Source organism: Cryptomeria japonica, chromosome 7 (genome assembly GCF_030272615.1).
Source record: "Cryptomeria japonica chromosome 7, Sugi_1.0, whole genome shotgun sequence".
NCBI lineage: Eukaryota > Viridiplantae > Streptophyta > Pinopsida > Cupressales > Cupressaceae > Cryptomeria > Cryptomeria japonica.
Window position 1 is genome coordinate 399,922,887 of NC_081411.1, and position 26,115 is coordinate 399,949,001.

The window sequence follows — 26,115 nt, forward strand, 5'->3', positions numbered from 1 at the left end:
TATGATCAAATGAGATGCAAACTCTTCCTTTCCAACTCTTGATGCACCAAATGAAAGTATATGTTGTTATATGGAATTGGAGCCTAATCAAACTCGGAGGTTAAAATTTCCCTACTTTTATCAGCGCAATTTCCCCCCTAATTTTACGACGGGGGTTTAGGGGCAGCACCCCCAAGTTGGGGTCAAGGGGCAACGCCCCTTGCAGGGTCCAAGAGCATACGGGGCGGGGTCTAGGGGCAGCGCCCCGCGAGGCCAAAAGACTCTTATTATTTTATACAAGTGTCGGGTGTTATTTTTCTATTGTTTCTCCTCACAACTCACCTTTCTCCTCCTATTTTGCCCAATGAATGAAATGAAGTTCACTTTTAGGCTCAAAGCATAATATAAACCAAAAAAAATCAATTCAAAACATATTAGGAGTTGTGTTTTTTTACTAAAAGTTACATGCTGCCGGCCGAGTTTGGCGAGTACTCGGCGATTTTGGGCGATTTTTTGACTCAGACTCGTCCGAGTCCAAGTCTGAGCCCACTGGACTCGACGAGCATGACTCGACTTGGAAATCGCCCAAACTCGGCGATTCCCGTTTCTCTACTCCAACAGCATCTTGATATGTGTGCAACTCTTTTAATAATGAAAATGAAAGCCAAAACCCCTTTATATAGAGTTGAAAGGAATTAGGCCAATTTAAAATTCATAATAAATTATTTTCCCTCAAAAGCCTGTGCACTTTTTTTAAAATAACTTTGTCTAAGTCCCCTTTTCCCCTAGACATCCACTTCAGGGGGGCAAATCATAACTTTATTAAATTAAAACACTAAAGAAAATAGTTTAAAGTAAATAACTTTTGCGTAATAATTTCATAATCCAAACAACTTTATGGAAAGCACCACCAAGCCACCGAAATTTGAAACTGAACACGCTAAGAAGTAACTGATGCTGAAGAATGATGTTAGGGGCCAAAACAAGCACTTACTAAAAATAGCAATGTCCTCCAAGAACTGTGGAGAACAACCCAAAAGGCCAAAAACACTACAAAGAGCATTACCATACACATGAAACCAACTAAACTCTAAACCATCACCGGATGCCAAGAAACCCCTAAACCAATAAAATCAAAATGTGTGAGGTAATGAATCAATTTCAGCCTTCACATTCATTCATAGATGATTGGAACTCCCATCAACTAGTTATGTATAGCAAGGAGGAGTAAGTGAGATTACTTGGTTGCATGAAGGTACATGCGCTTCTAGTAAAACCACTTATATCAGTCATGTGGAAAGTGGTATGGACATTTTTCAATGTTGTAACTTGTAAGTGTTATTTTAAACCCTAGGTAAGTTAATCAGATTCATATATTTGATTATGCCCTAGGTTGTAATCAGATTTGCAGTATTTTAGTAAACCAACATAGATTAATTGTACCCTAGATTGTATTCAGATTTACAGTATTTAATAAGCCAACATAAATCAGAAATGGAACAGCAGACAAACAAGCATACCCTGGGAAAACCTCCAAGGAGGAAAAACCCAGCATGAAAGACCCACAGGTCAGATTATATATTCTCCTCTAAACATAAGTACAATACTTAGCTTGAATCTGATCTGCACATATCAGATCTGTTCATTGCATCAAGATCCACTATGTCCTCTTGGACAATTTCGCACCAAGCTGAATAAGTTTTCAGTCTTCCTTAAGTTCGCACCCTTCTTAAGACTTCGCACAGTGGAGCTAAATCGCCTTGTATATTATCGAACTTGATTGATTATTGACTTGCAAATTATCATTTACTTATATGCATCATTTATTCTTTCAAATGTAAGTCGGCCTCCTTGGATTTTGGCACCAATGTTAAATGGCGTGTGTTTTAGCATAGCGTGGCATTGAATAGGGTCACGTCACCCTAGGATAGGACCCAGTCCTAAAATGGGGGTCGGATGTTGCCTTAAGGCAATCCGAACCCCTATATCCCTAGTTACAATTAACAGTAAGTACACTTGTTCTTATGATTATTCTTCCATGCACATGGACATAGGAGTTTCAGAAATGGAGGAAGAAAAAGCCTTCAAAAAAGGGAGATAAGTCCATAAGGATCCAAACAAGTGTTATCCATAACAATCCACGAAGGGCTGAAACGTCCCACTTGTCTCATCTTTTTCCAAGAAATAATAGAACACCTGTTACACCTCACTTTGTCTCTTCCCCCAGATGAAGACAATGCTCCACACATGACTCTTCATGCTTCAGACATGACCTTGAATGCCCCCACCCCTACCCCCAACCACACCCACCTCTCCCCTGCCCCCATCCCATGACTTTTCTATTAGAATAATATTAAATCTATGTTACCTCAAGTTTCCAAGATGGGGGGACTGGGGGACTTGGGGACAGGACAGATTTCTTTTGGCCATTTTTGGAGACAGTTATATAAAAAGTAGGGAAAATGTTAAATATATAGGGAAATTTCAAATATTCATATGATAACAATGATAAACCATTCATCATATACATTATACATAGCAATTGAGTTGAATTGAGAGTTCCAATGAGAGTTGAAATTCATAAATTCATATACATAATGTATCTTAATAGTTAATACATGAGGGGTCGTCCCCTGCTGTCCCCCATCCCCGGGACGCTTGGTTTTTATCCAAGAAATGTGTCCCCGGGTAACACTATATTAAATTATTAAAAGATAAGACTTACAATTGTAATAAAGCCACCTTAGTAGCAATTATTTTCTTTCTATTTTGTAAGTTCGCTCTTTAGTTTGATGTAATGTTTATCTGTTTGGATAGTTTATTCTCCAATCTCTATATAAGGAAATGAAACTCTTTGTAATAATCGATCCAGTTATTTAATAGAATATTAAAATATTGTGTTCTATTAATTTTTACAATATGGTATTAGAGCAAGGGGTCACATGAATTATCAATTGTAACAAAGGTTGAAATCACAAGCCATTCCTAGTATAATTACGACCTACTCTTTTGGAAAAAGTCATGTGTATTTCAATATTATGTGTGAGCAATATTTCTTTTTCAAAGAATTGAGTAGGAACTTTGATGCAAAATAAATCGCATATACTTGCATGTGAGTTGCATGTACTTGCATGAACTTGCATGTTGCTTCCATGTGCTTGTATGCTATTGAATGTGAAGGAGGCGTGCTGTTTAAAGTTCTAAGTATTTCTTCTATTACAATTTTTCAGACTGGCTAGCTTGTGGGAATATATTAAAAGGAATTCCATATTGTTAAATGCTTGTGGATTGTAAGGGATATTTTGTGTTATGCTTTTATGTAGATCAACATCCTAAATTTATTCAAAATTTAAACAAGAAGGTAGTAAGTTTTAAAAATATTGTTTTTTTATATTTTTCCAGAATGGAAATTTTTGTTGGAGTTGCTCTAAATGACCAGCACAATGAAGATGGAGTAAACTTAGAAGGTTGGACAACCATGTACTTTGCTTATGGGTATCATGAAGTGAAATGTGTTGAGTTACTTTTTGAAGTTAATGACGACATACTTTTTCGCCATGTTGAAGATCCTCCAAATGCATTTACAGGAGAGCCTAAAAATATTACTATGCCAAACGATTCGCACATATTTTAAGAAGCCCACACCTTGAAGATAGGTAAGAAGCCAATGTAGACAACTCAAAATGCATGGTTACCTAGTTAGCTTGGGAGTCTATGATCTTGAGACTCATACCCTTCTAGGGGTTATGAGACAACTTGATGGAGCTAAGCAAAGTAGCTCAACATGGATTGTTGTCCAATGGTTTGAGAGTTTTGAAATTTGGGACTTTGGGGAGATGATAATCTGAGAACGTGAGAATTCAGCTCGGGAGCTACACCTTTACAAAGGTTTGAGGTGGCTTGATGGAGTTCTACCTAGTGCATGGTCCATTTTCAAAGAAAAGCTTTTGAAGAATGGCATATTCATGGTTCACGGTGTTTTTAATTTGTTATATTTTCAATGAAGTAAGCCATAAGGAGGACTATTAGAATAATAATAAATTATTAAAAGATAAGGCTTATAGTTGGAATAAAGCCAACTTAATGGCAAATGTTTTCTTTCTATATTTTTAGTTCACTTTTTAGTAAGTCATGTAAAGTGTAGAATCCCCTATGGAATCTTGACTGATTTTTTTTCACCTTTTCCCTCTCATTATTTTGTCTAACAGTTTGCTTGCAAGGCAATGTTTGATTTCTATTTAAGCAGATTTCTTCCCAGGTATGCATTAAATGATTGAACAATAAATAACACTTGCAAGCACTTGAAAGGGCAATGTTTCATTTGATATTCAAGACTGATAAAGTTTTTAATAACATAAGTACAGATTGCTGACCTTCCAATGCAAGTTCCAAGCACTAAGAAATATCTCAGCAAATTAGGCAAGTGGTGATTACTCAAGGCTAACCACAAGTTTTTGGTGTGTAATGCTACCATTAGGTACTTTAACACACTCTCATTTCCTTTCCAAAAGAAATATCTTTAAATTTGTTGAGTTTGTTGTTCTATCTTGTGGGGGATAGGAATCAAATTAAGGAAATAGGAATCACTTGAAGTACCATTTTAATCATCTAAGAATGCAACCTACAAGGCTGATCCATCCATGCATCCAGTAGATTGATTGGATTGTTTTTCTTTGTAGTACATCGATTACATTGTTCCATGATATTGAAGAATTTTTAAATAGAAATGGAAAACAAAGACCTATGTCTGGAAAAGTTCCTTCCTTCAATTGAGTTTAGTTAGTAATTTCCGTTTTTTAAAAAGAAGGATGTTTGAGAAAAACGTATTCTATCTGGCCATATTAAATTGCTGTCCCAAATCCTCTTGATAAGTTTGCAGAATTTTTTGTAAGCTAGTTTGCCTCTGTTTTCAGAAGTGTTGTGAGTAGAAAAAGTACCATCAGCAAAACAAAGGTAAGCCTTGTAGATCCTCCAATGTCTGAGATTTCATAGAGTTATCTTCTTTACTTGGCTGCTTGTATCGTGAAGCAAAGAGTTTCACTCCTTTGACTGAAGAGGGCTGGACTAAGAGGAATAGGATCATCTTGTCTCAAACCCCTTACGGAGAGAATATGATTTCTCGTTCTCCTTTAATATTGCCATTGAAGGTGGATGTGCAGACACAATTGTTGATCCATTGGATAGACTACTTTGTAACCACCTGAACTTGTGCAGTGTTGTTTTAATTAAATTCCAATTGCACCTGTCAAAAGTTTTGGAGATATCTAACTCAATGACAATTCTGGTCCTTTTCGGTTTTTAAAAGTGTGTAGAATTTCTTGGACAACAACAATATTCTTTGTGATCTAACTCCTGGGGACAAAGGCTGATTGCTCCTGAGAAATCAATTTATTTAAAAGAGGTTCAAGAAACCTTTCAATGATTTTAGAATTATCTTGTAGACCATGTTTCATGAGGCAATTAGCCTTTTCATTACAAGCATATGAGCTTAATTTACCTCAGGGATTAGGGCTACTTTGTGTTGATTTTAGTAATCAGACTCAAAGTAAATAGCAGAAACACATAACAGCACAAGATAACACAAGGATAACACAAGAATAACACCAGAACAACACAGCAGTACCCTGGGAAAACCTCCCTCTTCGAGGTGAAAAACCCAGCAACAAGTCTCAGATCTGATTAGATTAGACACAGTAACAGATTACAACTTCACCCTCCTAGGGTATAAAGTATAAACACAACTTATCTGATATGTAATTCTGATTAGACTTGAAGATCTCACTCAGAATATAGTGTGCTGAACAAGTATCAATGTTCGCTTAACCATGAGAGGGCTCGCTCACAGCATGAACAAGAATTTGGTAGTATAGGCAGGTTCATCTATGCAGAATGTAGCTCACACAGCATTAGAACAAGTTCGCTGCATTTTGATCAGATTCGCTGTCATGAATGCCCTAATGCAGGAGATCGCTGATGGTGTAGATGAACTCACTGATGGATGGATGAACTCGCAGTATATATCAGAGAGGAAATTCGCTGTTTTGTAGCAGACACAATTCGCATGTAATTGTTATTATTTGACCATTAATCATCTTTTATATATATGATGCAAGAGCCTTCCATAAATACAAGTCGGCTTGCATAAATTTGACGCCAAGAAAACATTTTACATAATGTTTACATGTTATACATTAATAGGTCAGGACCTATATGCAAGTCACAGCACGTTGCATATGTATTTGGCATAAATCGCCCAAATAGGACTTGATAAAAGAAATGGCGAATTGCTAAGGCCAAAGGCCAATTAGCAATTAAGAGAACTAGGTCGGCCCAAGCAAGGGATCCGACCTAGCTATAAATCAACACTTTGGTGTTGTTCATTTGTTTATTTCTGTGTGATTGTTCTACTACAAAAAGCAGTTTAACCATCCAGCCAAGCAACTTCAACCAAGTTGAAAGAAAAAACACTGGTTTTTAGTTCTTCCTCCACAATAAGCTACATGAAGGTTGTTTTGTCTAATTCTGTATCCCCTTTTGGGATGTGCTGAAGAAGATTTTGTGTTGCCTTTCTTTGTGAATTGAATTACGAGGCTCATATAGCATGTCTCAGAAGAATTTAGTGACACATTTCAAGATCTCTTCTTGAAAATGATACAATCCCCAAATGAAATTTGTGGTCTCTGGATTGTGTTGAAGCATCTCCTGTTTTGAGCAGTATAATGAGAGAATCTGATGTTGGAATCTCTAAAATTGATGCATTGCTCACTTGTCTTTTGATCCTAGCAGATCTGTTATATGTTGAAGTGATGATAGTTAACAAATAAAGCATCTCCTGTTTTGAGCAGTATAATGAGAGAATCTGATATTGGAATCTCTAAAATTGATCCATTGCTCTCGTCTTTTGATCCTAGCAGATCTGTTATGTGTTGAAGTGCTCATAGGTGAAGAATAAATTTTTGCTCTTGCTTTTCTATTTCTTTCAAGGATTCTTGACATCCAACTTGAATTTGGACATCTTGCAGCTAATTTTTCACATGTTTGCTTTCTTGGAAAAGGTTACCAAAGACTGCATGGTTCCAGTGCTTTATTGGGAGTCAAAATATTTTGATTTTTACACAAATTTGAACATTTCAAACCCAGTTTGTTGTGGCATAATAATTCACCATTTGGAGATGTTGCAGAAAATTCTTGATGGGTTAGCCATCTAAAAGGTTTTTCTGATTGTGCAGTTCTTTGCTTTGGTGACCATGAGGAGGATGAGCCACAGGACAAAGAGGGTAAAATTATAGATTTGCACTTGTACTTTCCATTCTGGGTGCATCCAATTTTCTGCAATAAAATTCTGTTGAGTTTTTAAGCTAAATAACTGTTGCCTTTCAGTCTAACAGACCAATTGTATGACCCTTGATTGAATTGATTATTGAAATTCTACTAGATCAGTATTCGCTTCCAATTTGTTAAGTGGTTCATTAGTTCTTTGGTTAAATTTAAAGCTTTTTTCTTTTCGAATGTAGTTCTGAAAGTGTTGAAAACTCCCATCACTATGTGTGGGCATGCCTTGAATCCATTTACTCAAATCCTTAATAAAAGTATTAAAGAGATTCTCCAAAGGTGGGATATAGATGTTAACTGTGATATCCAATGAGATTTCTATGGAATAAAAAATGGTGTATATAAACATTTGTCGCATGGGGACACATACCCAGGCTTTTTTCAGGTGCCCCCATCTCGAAAACATTTCAGGGACACAGGGAAACCTGGAAGACATCCACGAGGCCATTGCTGGGCCCCAATGGCCCCCTCACCAGACCATTAAAAGGATGGCCAGCATTCCTATGAACAGAAACAAATTATCTCTGATGTCAGGGACCAAAAATATGATAAGATCCCCAGCAAGGGATATGTATCAATTGCTTCACCCAAAACAACCTAGGGATCACATCTACATGCTAAAGGAGTAAACCCATCCCTGTGAATAACAAAAAGCACATTAGTCTCATATTTTTGTACCCAGCAAGAGGGTTTTCCCAACCCAATTGCTGGAATTTTCTATACTAATGTGTTTGGCCCATTCTTTCATGGCTAAAGAGAAGCAAAATGCTTTCCCTGTACTATGTTTTCACTTCTAACACTTGATGTTAGAATATTGCAACAGTACAATGAAAAAACAATATTTCTTCAGAGCTATCACTTAACCATACTCAACATTCATAATTGTAGTATTATAAAGGCATAAAAACTGCCAATAGGATCAGCGCGAAGCTGTCTCTATTAATGAATAGGTAAGTCGATTCATATAAGGAAAATACTACACACTTGTTATAACAAAAATGGATAGATCTTTCAAGAAAATGATAGCAAATCACATCTGCATGGAAATCCTACCTTTTCTGCACATACAAAACTCTGTAATTCTTTTTCTATCAAATTTGCCATTACTTGGATATACCCTTCCCTCTCATACCATGATGCTATGATCACGTGCTGCAACCTTATAAGATAGTCATCCTCCCTGAAATAACCATGATACCTATTTTGTCAGTCTGATTCAAGAATTTACTAAAACTACCGTAGACTTTAACCCTCCTGAAAAGCTAACTTGACAACCAAAAAAATTACAAAAAATACATAGATATTATATAACATACTGTCATTTACCGAAAAAGGCTTTGTAGAAGACGAATACTCGACCCACTTGTTGAGATTGAATACTGAGGATAAAGTGGAAGAACAACAAGTTTTGTGACCTTGTCCCTCTTTATCTGCAGCAATTTACTTAAAGAATTTAGAAACCAGAATGGATGTCAAAAAACAATAACTCCATTCAACTTGAATGAAAACAACTGCATTGAGTTTGAAAAGAACATTAATACAAAAAGATATAGAAACATGTTTACTTCCTTCATTTATATGATGTTGAACTACAAGGGTACACATAATTTGGATGTATGAGGCAAAAGGAGATAAGAAACATGCAGAAGAATACTTCAATGAAAAAGTAGAAAAACATGAAAATCGTGGGCTTATGCAGGAGAAAGGCATTTTTAAAAGTATTTCCATAAGCCTAACAATCAGAGGACAAAACATAATATTATAGTTTTATATGATTAAGTTTCAAGAAGACTCTTCAGTATAAATTGGGATTTGAAACAGAAAACAGTATATCAATAGTTCACCGAATACCCATATTAAAAAGGTTCTAAGAATTTTTTCTGTAATAATTAAATAGTAATATTAAATATAGCTTCCATTTTCTGAATCACTTTCTAGAAAAGTCTATCTTGAAAGGTTTAGAGGAATAACTGTAAAACTGTGAATCCCTGAATAAAAATCACAGAAGAAAGGTGTCTCAATTCTTAGATGAAGATCCAACATGGTTGGTTCTATTTATAGTACAAAAGTGTCTACAACTTTCCTATCAATTATCCCAAAGTGAAGATTCTCCAATTTGAGTTATCCCAAATTGACATCATGAGTACATTACATGCAAGTACACGAGGTTGTGATTTGTTGATAATCCCAACAATATATAATTCAGAAGTTACATGAAATGTCCCACAAAATTGATAGTCCAAACAATATATACTTCGGATGTCACAGATCACAGTATAACTAGGAAATAGAATGTGTAATGCTCGGTGTCAAGAAGTGATAATCCAAAACAAACTGATGGATTTAGGGCAGACTTGGCCTAGCTATCTCTTTGTGTCTCATGTTATATGATTATCCTATGTTTGTCCTAGTTCTCACCTTGCATGTATAAGCAAGGCTTCTGTTGTACATTACATATCTTGCGTCTTGTATCTTGGATCTTGCACCCTCTTGTATGCTTGTATCATTATTGGCAATATAGCATTCTTTGATGCTTCTCTCCTCTACGTGAAAGGTTATTTGGTATTTTAGAAGACTGCTACTCCTGTCAGTCTTTATGGTGACTTCAACATGGCATCAAAGCTTTGATTCTTTCAGGCCTCTTCTCAATTTTTTGAATGATTCTACCGTCATCTTTTTGTGGGTGCATCCTGAGCTCAATCTGACCCCATGGTTGAGTCCTGAAGGCCAAAATCTATATGGATCTACTAGAAAACACAATATACTTCTGTGTCAGTCAAATAAAGTGTTTTATTTGGCCCCCCTACCCCAATCATATGACATCCATACTGTCTATGAAAACATCAGAAATTTCTACATGTACTAGCATAATCAAAATATTATGTGCATTCTTCTCTACAAGCTAGTGAAATATTTAACAATAGCACATTTGTTTTCAAAAGTTTTAATTTTTATAAAATAAAAAATATAATTATCGGTACCAGGTCCACAAACCACCATACCCTCAAAATATGACAGGCCTGCAAGTGTCAAATCTGCATGCATGCCAAGTTGTAAAATCCACAATCAAAGTTTTCATTTTGTTTTTACACTTAGCAGCTATGGTTAAGTGCTAGTGCCTAGCACTAAGCACATGAGCACTTAAAGTCTTAAGGTAGTGCCTTATGCAATAAAGGTTGTGACACTCACTAAAGCCACCTCCACCAAAGGGCCACTCCACAACATCACCTATACTCCTCTATAGTGGCTACAGTGCCCGAAACCACCACTACTCCACTCCCTTGCTGGCATATCCAGAGGCCACCTTGATAGAAGCCAAACCTTGTTTCTTTGCCTCAAAGAGCTGATTTTATTGACAAGGCATAACTTTTGCCCATAGAGATATTTTTTTGCATTCAAATAGACATCAAAAAGCTGGGTTCCTAATTTTTCAGCTTTAAGGTACGTTTTTTATCCTTCTTTGCAACAGCTATAACTTTGCATATGGACTCATATTTTGGCAAAAAGTTGACTACACCATATAAGACTATATAAATTATAATATAACTTAATTAAGGGTTATCCTGGCCACAAGTCGACACCACATATCCCCCCGCACAATATAGGTTAAAGGCATAGCAAATACCACCTAAACAACCATCCTCTTAAGTCCAACGGCCACCATCAAGGAATATCAATAGTTGACAATCCACCATGCATCTGCAACCACGACCATGAATATCAATGAAAATGGCTACAAACAAACAACATCCCCATTCTTTTGCATTTGCCACCATATCCTTCCCATGTAAATAGAAAAATCAACAAACAAAAACTCATTCCAAGTCAACTACCAGTCAGTGAACAAAATCATCCCTATTTTATTATTATTCTACAATTGTCCACTTCAGTGGCAACAAGTATACTTCAGCAACAACATGTAACTCTTCAATAGCACTTTAATAGCAACTGAATTTCCCAACTTCCCTTCCGCAAGTGATGAAAGGATTGTCTCCACAAGTGTCAAGGCAATGTTCCAAATCATCACCAAGATTCCCGTAGAAAATTCTTGCAATCATGAACCTGCTGTATATTCATAATGACATTAAATATTGTTGAAAGCAACTTGCAACTGCTCTATAATATAGCTCAAAAATGCCCCCAACTTTTGAAAACCTCCCTGACATGAACCACTTAAATCAATTTCAAATCATTTGTGAAGACCCACAACAGATGTATAGAATTGAGAAGGCAGCTTAAATTCAACAACAGTGGATTACCCTTGTCAATCTTCATGGTCCAAAACTTAGCAAACCAAAGGCCAAAATAGATAGGGCTACATAAGCTCAATCCAAATCTATTGGATGGTGGAAAAGGAAAGTCAACAATGTAGTAGAGTTAAGAATGCTTGGCACTCAGCTCCTTTCATATACTGTCAACTCCTCTACTAAAGGAGAAATTGGTCCACATACAACTTCTTTCTATCAATCAAGAGGAATAGGCTTATCTCTCAACAAATGGAAAAGTTGGTCAAACATGGTGCCTTGTAACTTCAATATCAACAAACTCCAGCTACATGGTGGCATACTGTCTTCAAAGATATGGGTTGATAAGGAGGAATGGAAGGGTTGGTTAGAGATGAAGTAGTCCCTCATATTAGTAATGACTTAGATTCAATAACTGATTTTAATGAAAGCAAAGATGAGGCAGAAGCATAGCAGTAGTAGATCTAGTAGTCTACATTTTGTCAATTTATTGTTATAGCCTTCCAGCCTTTTCATTTTGTTGCATATGCACATTAGAAGCAAAAACTCAAATGATTATATATTGAAATTTTGTTAATTTGTATTGACTCATGAATTCTCAATTCAGCTCTAATTTTTCATAATATGGTTATTTATCGAATGTGATAAATGCCTTAAAATAATAATTGAAAATTCTTGTATTTTTAAATTTCCCTTATATTTTTTAATTGCCATCCCCTATCATTGATGCTCTTCTAAAAGGCCTAACATCGCCTGCTGTCCCCAAAAACACCACACCCCAAAACATAGGGATTTCATGAACACTGTCATGGCATTACAATCAGCCACTTGCTGTCATTGCGGTTACACATCTCAACATAATGATCAGAGTATTATTCAGCTCAAAAGAATGCAAGGTTGCATACAAGGACAAAGGATGTTGGCATTCAACATCACTTTATGCAACAACAGGCAAAGACAAAAGTAAAAGTGGTAACATTGATCACATGCAACAAAGCTTTAAGCCAAATTGAAGTTTTAAGAGCAAACCAAAAAAATACAAATGGAATTCAATTGCTCAAGATTTAATCAGAAGTCCAGAAGAGTCTGTAAATTCATAAAAATGGGGGAAAAAGTGTTCTTTGTTATTGGAAGCTGAATAAAGAAAAAAGCTCTGCTTTTCCTCTTCCAGTGCAGCCCAAAACAATTTTTTATGTTTTTCTTTTTAAAACCAGCAGGGGACAGGTGGGGCAGCTGGGTCAAGGAGCAGTGCCACAAGAACATTCCTTCTTGTAATATACTATAGGGTTGAGGGGCAGAGCCCTTGCCAACAAACTAAGGCCTGTAAGAAGCCACAAGGACCTTCATGGCGCATGCCATCTTTCATAATTTTATTGCTTTTAACCAACTGTAGATAAACCTTCCAATTACTTGACAGTCAAATCATGCCACTAAGATCGTAACCACTTAAGTCAAAAATGACAAAAACCAAAAAAGATCATGGTTTTATCAAGGCTCTGCAAATTTTATATCGGTGGTTGAATTCGCAGAGAAAACTTGCAAGCTACAGGCAAGACTTGTCAAACAAATCACAAGTTGCCTCTCAAGTTTGTCTGTAGGACTTGGCTCACAAGTAACTCAGACTGCAGGTTTACTTGTGAGTCCAGTGAGAACTTGCTGAGCTTGCGAACTAAATTTAAAATTTCAAAATATTCTTAGTATCATAAAAATTATACATTAAGATGGAGGGAAGGTTGAGAGTGGAGTAGCGTTAGAATGTAATATTTATTTTGTCAATGGTTTGGCACTTGTATCAATAGTAAGTACCATTAGTTCAATATGATGGATAGTTTACACTTTACAATATATATAATTCATTATAAATATCATAAGCTCAATATCATGAGTAGATTAATGTATAACTGGTTTCTTGTTTCCAGGTATACCATTTATTCACCATCTATATATTTATACCACCATTGCTTATACTCATCAGATCGCTGCACAATACATTTCAAAAATGAATATTCTATTATTCATGCTAGCTCTCTCCCTCTCTCTAACATAATGTCACAGTATTATCTATCATCATTATACAGAGACGCATCCACGAGCATCTGGGTGATGACCAAGCATCTAGGTGATGTCTTCAACATTCAAACTGTCCTGGTGACTAGGAGACTTGGAGGCAATGTCCCCTTTTTACAGAAATGAACAGCCTGTTTCATTTGCTGAATAAAAATAATAAAAAAGTCTACTTTTTAAGAGAATGTTAAGTTCTCCTAAAAATATAAAAGGGGAAGAATTGTCATTGAAAATTCAGCACACTTTTGTTTGTTTAAAATGTTTATGAGTCCCCTTACAGATTTGCAGAAATAACTTTGATACAGAATTTCATAAATCTGAATTTGATATAAATACTGACCAATCCGCACTACTGCGTGCAGATGATTAATATAAATCTCTGCAAGCTTCTGACTTGTAAATGCTGCAGAAATACTATTCACTTTGACAGTGAAATGACCACATCCCTGTTGATAAATTCATGCATCCCACTATTACTTGGACGTGCACAAACAACATTAAGTATCCATCAAAATCCAAGGTTTGTGCGGGCTTTATCACTCCTCATGTCCTTGGTGCAGGTATTCACCCTCAATACCAGATTGAGATATAAATTTATTCCTCCCAGTAATGAGGTCGTTTGTCCAAAAGGAAAACACCCAGGCTTAAGCTTCAAACGCACTATTATTCTCTGAATATAATAATATTTCCACTCCCAAAATATAATTTTGACACACCATACAATATTCACAATATAATAAACTTGTTTTTAAATAAGAAATAGATGCAAATATCTTTGTTTCTCAAACAAACCCTGAACCTTAAAAATTTGTCTCCATTAGAAACTTCACAAATTTGCCCAAATGTGAACTCCGTCACAAATTCACCCTTTAGGAAGAGCTAAGTTTTCATCCAACCTTTCTGTCAATCTTCTGAAGGTTTTTGTCCTCAAAAATCGGCTTCAAAGCTCATAAATGATAGATCCAATCATATCAAATCCATGAGCCCCTTACTTCATCCAGCCAGCCTCCTTATAAAGAACTCTAGGAAACATCTAGAAGATTAGGTTACTTTCCATATTAGGTTACAGGTAGAGAAATTTAAATACTTTCCATATTTAAGGTTACATTTCATTTTTGTCACAGCTGGAGAAATTTAAATACTTTCCACATTAGGTTACATTCCATTTTAGTCACAGCTAGAGAAACTTAAATACTTTCCATATTAGGTTCCATTCCATTTTTGGAACAGCTGGAGAAATTTAAATTGAGTGACTTAATTATTATTTTATTATTCACTTTAGTTTTAATTAAATTAAATAATTTAAGTCATCCTTTAGAAATAAAAATTGCTTTTTTTGGACAACATATCAATTAATTTATTTAAGTCACTTTATAAAATTTGGGAACATTACATTGTTGCAATAGCTATCCCCTCGCCCCACCATCCCAAAAATTTGGGAACAAACTTGCCGTCCCCCAAACTACATCCCATAGTCCCTGCATCCCCACATACTGGAAACTTAGAGAAACACTGATTATCTTTTCTAACACCTTGCTAAGTTGGCATTTTGGGCCATGTAAGTCCCCTATAAAATATCCAATTTTTAGATGTCAATATGGATCTAATGGCATATAAGTTATATCACTTGTTTCTAACAATAGCTCAAGTTAAACCTATTATGAAGGCAGACAACCCATTTAAGTTGGGTTTAAAGTATAAATATAAACAAAAAAGAAATAACTAATGCGTAGCAGTTAACTGAGAACAGTTAATGATGCATTGTGTGAGTTTTCCTAATTAAACATTGCAATACCTGTTCTATTGCTTCTTCTGTAAATGGATACCAGTAGCGCATTCCAACATATACTTTTGCTGGGGTCTTCTTGCCTTCCAAAGCAAGTCGCAATGCATCAGCCTACCAAAAATTCAAATCAGAAGCTTCATCACATTTTTCAGGGTGAAACTTATTTTTTATATATAGAACTCCATCATGAATGGAAATTCATTAATATAACCACATGTTCACTAATTTTCAAATTGGATCTCTATATATACCAAGTTCTATAATATAGGATCTCAAGAAAAGAGTTTGTGTCCAATGGCATTTGCATTATTACAATATTTAAAATGACTTTAATTTTCAATCAATAACTACCATGTTTGACAAAGACATCAAGATAATCTGGAATTTCATAATCACAAAACTTGCTGATCGTTTAAACACATACTTTGCACCTCTCTGAATTGTTATTTTGTAGCAGAATTAGTAAATTTTTTTAAATTAGATAGAAGTTTTGTCAAATAAAACTAATTAGTTAACAAAAGTAGATATTTACAAGTCAAAAGGGATAACAAACCTGCTCGTAAGTTATCTTTCGTAATGGTGAACCACCTCCAATAGCAGCATAACCTTCCCTACTTTTGGGAGCCCTGAATACAGATATAAATTTGGCCAAAGGTTGCTGAAGAAACCGGAAAAATCTCGGCAGGCGAATAATGTCCTGTACGTTTCAAATACTCAGTTGCTCATCCAATAGTAGAAAAACATCAAATTCTTTATGATATATTTGCATTTTTACTTCTTAGAAGAGGCTACTGATCCAAAGGCTAGGTCCCAAAAGCAGCTACTAAAATTACACTCTCTGAGTGCGAGAATCAAAATTAATGAATTGATGATAACAATATAAAAGTATGCCACTAGTACAGAGGACAGTAATATCTGATTAGTCCATTGGTGTTTCATAGATCCCACCTGGGTCCCATCCCAATTGCAGTCTGCCCACCTGAATGGAATGTGAAAAGGATGAGGCCAATTCAAGTTATGTGTAATTTTTTTACTGAGACCCAATATCTCAACCAAAAGGAGTTCCATGTGTGGTGCAAAACTCTTGATGAGGAATGCTTCAAGAAGCTTCATAGCAAAAGCAAATATGCATCAGGAATAAAAAATGGGTGGAACATTTCTTAATTTGAACATGCATCGAGTATCCCATCATAATAAATAATTTTTTGAGAAAAAAATGTAATAGGAATGTGAAGAACTCTGGTAGTGGAAATAATAACCTTCGAGAATCTAGCAGTTTTGGGATTTAAGTTTGAAACAAAATAAAGCCAGATTTGCATGCTAGAAGCAGGAAATAAGATTAAACACAGTTACTGGTTCAAATGTGAGCACCAATTTAACTTTATGTTGAAAAATTAGTCGTATTGTGCTTTTCCATTCTGCAATTGCTTCTATTTTATCAAAAAGATGGTTGGCTGGGTTATCAAAGTTTATGAAGAACAAAACAGTTTCTAGAACTTATATTTATAGAAATCTAAAAGGATCACTTGAGCAAAATTTTAGGTGAAATAAACTTTTTTTCTTTTAAAAAGAGCAAAAAATATAGAGCAGAAAAGTGACAAGTTCTGAATTATTCATTAGACCTGAATGAGCATCATTCCTATCATCTATGATGACAACCATCAAGGAGTAAGCAAAGTATATTAAGAAGTAAATTACTATATTTGCCTAGTTTGATCTCAACCAACTTATGAGTTTATATATTACTGATGTGATACTAGGTCAAAGTCAGACCAAAGACCGCATAGATGGATTAAGCATGTAATAAATCTCAGGATTAATCCTGGGAGCACTGGCATATGTGGATGCCATGGAAGAAGAGAATATTTCTTAATAATACAAGTCCTTTCACTGTATGGAATCAGATCAAGATTAATATTCCGAAAAGCATCAGAAACAGGTTCAGAGTCCTAACAATACAGTTTATGAATATTCAGAGTCCTAACAATGGTGTTCTGAATCTAAACATTGAAGTTCAGTTTAAAGAATATCTCATCCCTAATAATCAGGCAGGTCAGTCGGATAATAAGCCTAATGAGGAGTACCATTGAAACCCCTTAAAGCACCAATTGCTAAGCTTGAAATGGATGATTCATGTAGAACAATTAAACTCAAAGGTATCATCTAGAATACTAATTAGCAAATGCTAGACTGGTGTTGAAACTTGAAAGGAATCCTATGGCCTCCAGTATTGCTGTGCAGGCACTCATCATCAAGCAAGTCATATGAAACATCCTAAAGATGTCTATTGATATTTTAGCCATTGGCCAGATTCCAAATTCTGTTCCCTCATAAAGCTCTAACTAAATATGGGTATCTAAACCCTGAATATAATCAATGGCATCTAAATGTTGTTTCCTATGTTTAACTAAGTGGCATGCAATAGAATGAGCAGGATTGAAAACAAGGTGGTCAATAGACCAGAAAAAATGGCCCTCTGTGGAGTTCATGCATTACAGAGTTGGTTTGTGTACTATTGAACAAGGGGAATGTACAACCATGTCACATTCTCTCTTTTAGCATCTCTCCCATGAATATTAGGGAGGGTATATGGGTAAGCCATAAGTGATTCCTTTGGTCATATTTACCCCTAAGCTTCATCACCCTGAGATTAAGAGGATCCTATCCCCGATACCTGATGGACCCCCACCATTTAATAGTTCTTCAATAACAGAAGGTGTTGGCAGTATGGAGGTGGGTAAGTGGTAGAAAAGGCAACAAACTTTGGTGTTCTTTACAGTCCACGTGTGCAAGGCCTCAACTTCAAAATGATATTCAAGGAGATTGTAACTTAACTTCCAGGATGGGCATCATAAAATGGCTAATGATGATCTGCATTATTGGAAACCACTGGTGCAAAACCAAGCTGCTACTCACATCAATTTCAATAACTCACCAACCATCTTGTATAGACTCAAATGAAGTTGTTGCAATGAAAGGTCTTCAATTTTCCATCAAAAATAATTAATTCTATGTTCCTTCAGTTCCACTGGTTGCTTGTTTCAGATTCATTTTAGTGCTGCCTATTTGCCAAGGTTAAAAATTTGATTTGTTGTAAAGGTTAAAAAATTCAGAAATCCAGAATTTCAAAAAAAAAATGGTGAAATTTCTATAGGATTTGAAAAGTCTGAACTGAATCTAACAAATCCGACCAGTCCAAAAATTCCAGATCCACCTGCATTTGGTCAATACTTCTATTTTTGTGGTTTATCTTAGGAGGTGCACAATGGTCATGACAATCAACATGTAGTTGGAGTACAACATGGGCACAATAATGAAAAAAGAAATTTCATAGGCTGAAAATAACTATTCTTCATGGTGCTAGTTATCGAGAGAAATCTTATCATTGAGGAATTGAAAAGGTATATACTATATACTGAAGTTTAGAAATTTGAGTCACGAAAATACAACTGAAAAGAAATAAGGAATATTAAGAAGTCAGAGTAACTTTGACAGGAACAAGTCCACAATAATCTAGTGAACTTTGCAGCGAGGAATAATGGACACAGTAGTCAGATTATACCAAATTGCCAACTGAGATCCTATTCAAAATCAAGCTTTGCATGCGATGCCATTACAACACAGATTCCACAAGTCATGTCAATCATCATAAAGATAAATGCTCATTTGGACTACCTCCTTGGCACCCACACTAAGCAATAAGGATATGGATGGGCATCAAACCAACAGGCATATTGAACCAAACAGGGACAAAGATTCTAAGTCAATGTTAAATACTGTAGCAGGAACTCTACATCAGCTACCGAGACAAGCAGAAATGCTTTGTAAGGAGGTGAAGAGCATATTCATAGAATTGGCCTTCAAGATCAAAGTTATATAAAGTTTAGTGAGCCCATTGCAAATGTGATAGCTAGTGCTAGTTAGTTTGTACTATAGTCGAGGTGGTACCAAGGAACAGAATTCTTCAAAAGTTGTAAAATGAAAATCCAGAATCACAGATGTCATGGAGGTGAGATCCTGAGCTTCTTTCTTCTTCAATTTCTCTATGAATGGGCCCATTGGATTTTACTATTAAGTTTTTATGTCTTGTAAGGCGATGCCATCTTGTAATCATTTCTATTTTTCATTTTTTTTTGCAAGTCACCATAACAATCCATATGGCAACTCTGATAAAAGATAGAAGTGTCATTTGGTCTAAACAGATGCCTGTCAAATGAACTACAATTTTGAAAAATTTATGGTATACGGTTCAAAAATTAAATCTATGCTTGTCAACTCATGTTCCAGTCTCGAGTTCTGCGGTTCACCATTTTTTTCCCAGGTTAGAGAGGCTGGGTTAGGCCATATAATACATACATATGTAATATTAAAATTACATTGAAAAAAACATAATATGCACAAAATGTACAAATAATTACAGAACACGGCTTATAACTGATGATTCAATATCGACTGTAAATTGTTAAAGGTGAACCAAAATGGTTTATATTTGTGCAACTGCATATAGAAAATCAATACAAATCATCACATTGATCTTCATCAATTGAAGCAATGTCATCAGCTACTTCATTAGAATCACAAGCAATGCCACTGCTGCTCCCACTAGCTGCAATATGTAAGTCCAGAGTAGCAACCTTGTGCCCCTTAGCTTTGGATCAAGACTATGGAAAACTATTGATTAGAGTTAATTAGGTTTATTTGTTTGTTTTTTATTTTTCATTAATAAATGAGATTTTCCAGTCCCACGCAAGTTCTTCCTAGGTTCACTTGGGTTCACAGAGGGTAATCCCCCAGGCTACAGATTCCATCTTCGTAGATCTGAATATACCTAAGCCAAATCTACAACTCCAGGACAAGACACTGGACAAACCAAAGCCAAACATGGACCAGGATTCAGGATTCATACGTGGTCTGCACCAATCTGGATTTGATCAGGGTTCTTGCAGAAGCTGGTAACAGGGGTATAAATTTATGTTAAGATATTGGGTTTTCAACCTCTATGATTTGTAAAAGTCTACTTGCTGTGGTGAACATGTTATCACTATCAACAAAACTTTCCTTTATTTCCTTATTAAATGGATTTATCTATGCCAAAAATATTTACTTTGTTTTAAGTTAAATGATTCAAATTGCACATATAACAAGAAAAGGAATTTATTTTCTATCCTCTAGTAGTTGATTATCATAAACACATGCCTTCAGTTATAAATTGCTTAAGTTTTATATGGTATGCAATCATGGGACTTTGGCATTGAGTATACTCAATGCTTCATGACCCATGGCCACCCATGTCCAATCTTCCAAATAGATGGTAATGCTTAAGATGTAATGCTCCGTTGCACTGGTTGCAACTCTAGTTGCTATGCTAGATGGTGAAAGATCAAAAGAATTCCAATAGCTAGTCCAATACATCAGCCACCAAGAAGCACAGTTGAACAATGGGCACATAACAAACACATGTATATCTAGACTATCACAAATTTTTATATCTTGTTGGGCTGAACAAAATACCGGATCTGAAAATAAGTTGAATAAGAAAGGCTGAACATCATCAAGTGTATCAGGTCCTCCAAGATTGAGCAATAAGACACCCACTCTGTCCTGGTCAACACCGGCATCACTCACAGCATCACTCGCTGGTGCTACTTCAATATTTTCTGCAAGCGGAAGTGCCCTTGAAGAGATAAAGTTATTATCAACAAACTCTGTCTTCTTAATTGTTCTATACAAGAATGGTTTCCACTGAAGTTGATTCCGACTAGTTAAATCATTTCTGGATAAATGCAATTTGCAGGAAGCTGTGTGTATAATCCTCCTGTTGTAAAGGGAGGACTTTCGTACTAATCCTTCAGAATCTGTAGAAATATGTGTTTTAAGACAAGATCTGCAGTCAAAAGTCATATTTTATTGTAAGTGATAAGGTTAAAAGCAGTGATAATATGGACAAATATATATATTATTAAGAAAATAGAAAGACAAAGCAATAAAAAACTGAATATATTATTTTAAAAAGTTTAAATTTTAACCATTAGACCCACATGTTAGGAATATTACATTATTCATGTCTTCTAGATACATATGATAATCATTTGTTAGGTTTACTAGTATTTGTCATGGTTGGTTAGGAATTATTTATCCCAAGCATGTCTATGTAAAAGTGTGGTTATAAGAGCTCACCTATAATACAGGAGACAGATCTATAAATATAAAATTTGTATCATGTATTACTGAACAATAATGGATATAACTACAGTATTATTAAGTGTAATTAACTCCAAGCACTCTGAAAAACCAATATGGTGTCAGCTGGCAGAATATCTGGTAACAATCATCTGAATATAGTGGCCAAATGGCACATAGACAAAGAAATTTGTGTCTCTTCTGCATTTTTGTCTTGTTGGCTGCAATCGTCTCCATTCTCTAATTCAGTTGCCAGACAAGTTGATAGAATTGCCAAGATGGGGAAGAATGCCAGCAATCTTGGCTCCAAAATCACAAACAAAGTGTGTGTATTGAAAAATTAGGTGAGTTGTCACATTCCTGTTCAATTTCCTGCTTCACAGGAACTACCTACTCTTCTATATAAAATCCGGGACAGGCTACAAGTATTTGGCAAATTTAGATTGTTATTCATGGAGACAAAGTTATTCTTGAGGATTGAATGGAGAAGTCGCCAATTTGTAATTGCCTGATTGCTTTCTACTTCACAGGCTATCCTCTTGAGAAAGCTGAAGCTTATACTGCTCTTCAAAGGCCCTTTCTTGTGAATCAACTGGCACCCCAGCATCTTCTTCATGATTGGTAGAAGGCATACAACCACCTCGAAAATATTGGCATTCCTACTCCCCGTTATGCACTTGTGAATAGAAATTATCCCAATTAGGAGTTGGATTGCGTTGTAGAAGAAGAAGATTTTCTTAAGTTCATCGAAAGCAAATCTTGAAGCCTTTTATTGAAGTTCCTGGAAAGTGAATCTTGAACCCTTTTCGTTGAGAAGCCTTTTCATGGAGATGATCACACTGTTATGATTTACTACCCAGATTCTATTGGTGGGGAATAAAGGAGTTATTTCAGAAGGTAGGTAACCATTCCAGTGAGTTCCATCCAGATGTAAGAAGAGTTTGAAGAGAAAGCAAAAACATAAATGAAGAATTCAAGCCCATTGGAGGAACAGATGTTAACGGTTGGAGCTTTGTAAAGAATTCTTACAAATGTATGATGACGTTACATCTGTCTTATGCAAGATGTTCTTAGATGCTAAGGCACCTCATCTTTCATCAACAATTCCCCCATCACTTCCTTGGAAGGCCACAAAACCATCTCAACCTTCTGGGTTAACTCAACAAGGCTAAAAAGTGTCTAATGATAGTTTTTAGATTGAACATAATTTTTGAAAGTTTGATATTGGTAGGTTGTAATTATAATCTGTCGTCTAATTGTTGTTAATTCAGTGTTTCAAAATATAATATTAGAGATATTTTGTCAGTCTAAAAGTCCAATTAAAAAAGAATTGTATGTTGTCAAAGCATGTCAAAGTCAAGCTGTATCATTTTGTTTAACATAGGGTCCATTTTTATGACTCATCAAAAGTACGACTCTCAAAATTCAAAAGTGTCAAAAAATAATAAAAAATTGCCTCAATTGTAATTGAATGCACTATTGCTTGTACATGACATTCATCTTGTGGGAGGGAGGCGGGACAGTGGGATTCTAAAACTATGAATCAAAGCCAAAGGCACGGAAGGTTGGAGGACGAGTAGAGTTCTCTTGTCAATCATTAGCTATGAGGCCTTGAAATTGTATTAGTGGCAAAACTATTTGTGCCAAAATGACCAAAGCTAAGATCAATTCTGAGGTGACAGCAATAACCATCTTCTATCATTTGTGATCAAAGTGGTAGTGATCTATAACAATAGTTGCATACACTACAACAAGGACCTAGTGCTCAAAAAAATTTATGTAGTGATTGGATGTGTTTGTCCCCAATCACATTTGTTGAGTAATAGTGATTGGATGTGTTTGTCCCCAATCATATTTGTTGGGTGATTGTGTTTGGATGTGTTGTCCCAAATCATAATTGTTGTGAAAAGCAGTGTGTCCCCACTCATAAGTGATGACGGATTGACATGTTTGTCCCTATCCCAACTTGTTGTATGACCTCAAATAGAAGAATCAATCCCTATCTTTGGTTCCATGGGTAGATGTGTTTGTTGTTGTCATGTAGCTAGGTCGGATCCCTAGCGAGGGGCGACCTAGTCTTGGAATTGCTAATTGACCTTTCGGCCTTAGCAATTCTCCATAAAATGTGCAGCTTATATGTTTAATACAAAGGTATTGGTCTGACCCTAAATAAGTAACTTGTAATTAAATAGGACTGACCCTATTCTTGGCGTCAAATCAATAAGGCCGACTTGAGGTCTTTTAGGTAGCCTTACCTCATATGTATTCAATTATCTTGTAGTCTTTCATGCACAATGAACATATGCAATTCATAGTAAGCGAACTTATGCTTGGGAGTGACGATAAGACCTTATCGTCTATGGTTGGGAAGGCAACAATCTGATGTTTGCTTGCGGTGAACAAGCACAACCCGGAAAGTCAACATGGTATCAGAGCTATGGCTTTCCTAAATTGCAGATTTAGCCGGATGCGGCCTAAGCGAGTTGCAGTCGCAGTGTGACAATCTCAATGTTCGCTTGGCAATCACCGTATAGTCAAGGGTAAATCGCATTTTGAGTTTAGTAATCACAGTCGCAAGGTACTCATAGTCGTTGTGGATTGCATTTGCATTATCCGCATGGTGGTCGTGGCTTCGCAGCCCCGTGTTCGTTGCAGAGTATTCACAAAGTATTCGCAATGGACATTGGGGTATATCCAAATCATCACGGGATTATCGCAGTGACCGTGTTAGTGATGTTCGCGGTGTATTAGCATTTGCATCCGTAGTGTGTTCACATTATTGCATAATCATGATTGCATTTCAAGTTTTGTATTCGCCATGTTCAAAATGAATCGCATAAGTGTATGCATTGTTTGCGACCATTGGCAGCCGCATTCGCAGGGTGACTGCCAGACATTGCAGTCGCCATATTCACCTGGAGGCGTAAATGCAGGGAGGAAGCCGCTATTCCTCACCGCTTGGTATATTCGCCTTGTTTTGCACGATCATGGTGCTCAAGATATTCGCAGGGAGCCGTGTTCACAGTGTGAGCCATGGATGGTTATAGTCGCGCAACAGGGGGGCGTCCACGGACATTTTTATAATCCGCACCGTGATCACCATGAGAATATTTGCATTTTTATCACCAAGCTGATCATCTAATCGCGACAAGGTGGAAGCTCGAACCAGATTCGGGTCGTGATGGAGTTATCGTGTTTGCCAAGAGTCGTGGAGGCATCAAGGTCGCAGTGGTGATCGTAGCAGGCATATTCACACATGGAGGCAGCATCTACTGTAAGGTGATATCAATAATCACAATGCATTGAGGGGGCGTATGGAGACTCATCTCGATACACGGAGATTGCAGAAGGTGGTGACCATAGGTTACTCACGGTGATCTCATTGATTGTAGGGTGTATCTGTGTATGATCACAGGGGTATGTCCGCAGTATTTGCCTAGTCATAGTCATTCAGAATTAGAAGGATGGTCGTTGCTGTAGTGCTCGTCGAGAGCCATATTCACGGTGTTTGTATGCACAATAGCCTCGAAAGGAGTTCGTTGTATTCGCATTTGAATGGGTCGCAATATAAGAAATTGGCAATCGCAGAATATGATCACAATGCGTGGTCGACATTCTTGATCGTTTGTCGACTACAGTGAAAGCGTTTAGTGGCTTGGCATGTTGACGCCACCAAGATGAAGATAGATGATGAGCAATGGCGAGGGCCGAAGGCCACGCAGCCACCTTCACTAGATACTTCAGTATGGCTGGAAGCTTCGATACTGAGCCAAAACGTTGGTAGAAGACCAACCTAGAAAGAGATAAGTATTCATATGGTTGAATAAATTTTGTTAAATCATGTATGATTTCAGTATTGACATTTCAGCTTCATGTTTTGAGGTAATTCTCAGGGTCAAGGGGTGTAGGCTATTCAGAAAGTTCACCGTCATGCACATTGTTTGACCATCAACAACTTTGGTTGTTATGCCAACATTCTGAGCATCATCACTAAGCTGAAGGTAGATGGCAAGAGCCAAAGGCCACTCAGCCACCAAAGATTCATGAAACAACTTAAGGACGCAACTAAAAGAGATAAGTTTTATATATGCTTGTATCATGTTCGTGCTATTATTAATCATGGTTGATTCTAATAGTGATGTCAATAAGTCTTTAACTATTATGCTTCAGAGGGAGCTTGGAATAGGCATGAGAGCCTATACAAGTTTTCAGCTCATTTACTGACTTAAAGAGATGACTGACGATATGTCATTATGCTATGGATCCCTTTGTAGAAAGTAACAGTAAAGGAAAAGGAAATTTGGCATTCTTTTGATTTATGAAAATCCTATGATTGTTTTTCCTAATAGGATTCTTATATTATGTATCTCATTTCAAGTATTAAGAGGGAGTTCTACATTCCCTACAATCCTCAGTAAATTCTAGATGGAAGAATTGACAATATTCGGTAAGCTTAGGATTTTGTAAGAATTAGCATTAGAATTTGAAATGAAGGAACTAGGTCTAATGCATTTCCTTCTAGGATTAGAA

General features: G+C 36.3%; 1 protein-coding gene across 3 annotated transcripts in view; it reads right to left on the reverse strand.

Annotated features, from left to right (window-relative positions):
* LOC131062309 (ferrochelatase-2, chloroplastic) overlaps positions 1 to 26,115 on the reverse strand; it is a 93,727-nt gene that overhangs the window by 14,790 nt on the left and 52,822 nt on the right. For all 3 annotated transcript variants that reach the window (XM_057995940.2, XM_057995939.2, XM_059209173.1), the window contains 5 exons: positions 20,917 to 21,289; positions 15,959 to 16,102; positions 15,415 to 15,516; positions 8,638 to 8,741; positions 8,365 to 8,491 (listed from right to left, as the gene is read on the reverse strand). In XM_057995940.2, the coding sequence (XP_057851923.2) occupies positions 8,365 to 8,491; positions 8,638 to 8,741; positions 15,415 to 15,516; positions 15,959 to 16,102; positions 20,917 to 21,289 (850 nt within the window). The remainder of the gene's footprint in view (positions 1 to 8,364; positions 8,492 to 8,637; positions 8,742 to 15,414; positions 15,517 to 15,958; positions 16,103 to 20,916; positions 21,290 to 26,115) is intronic.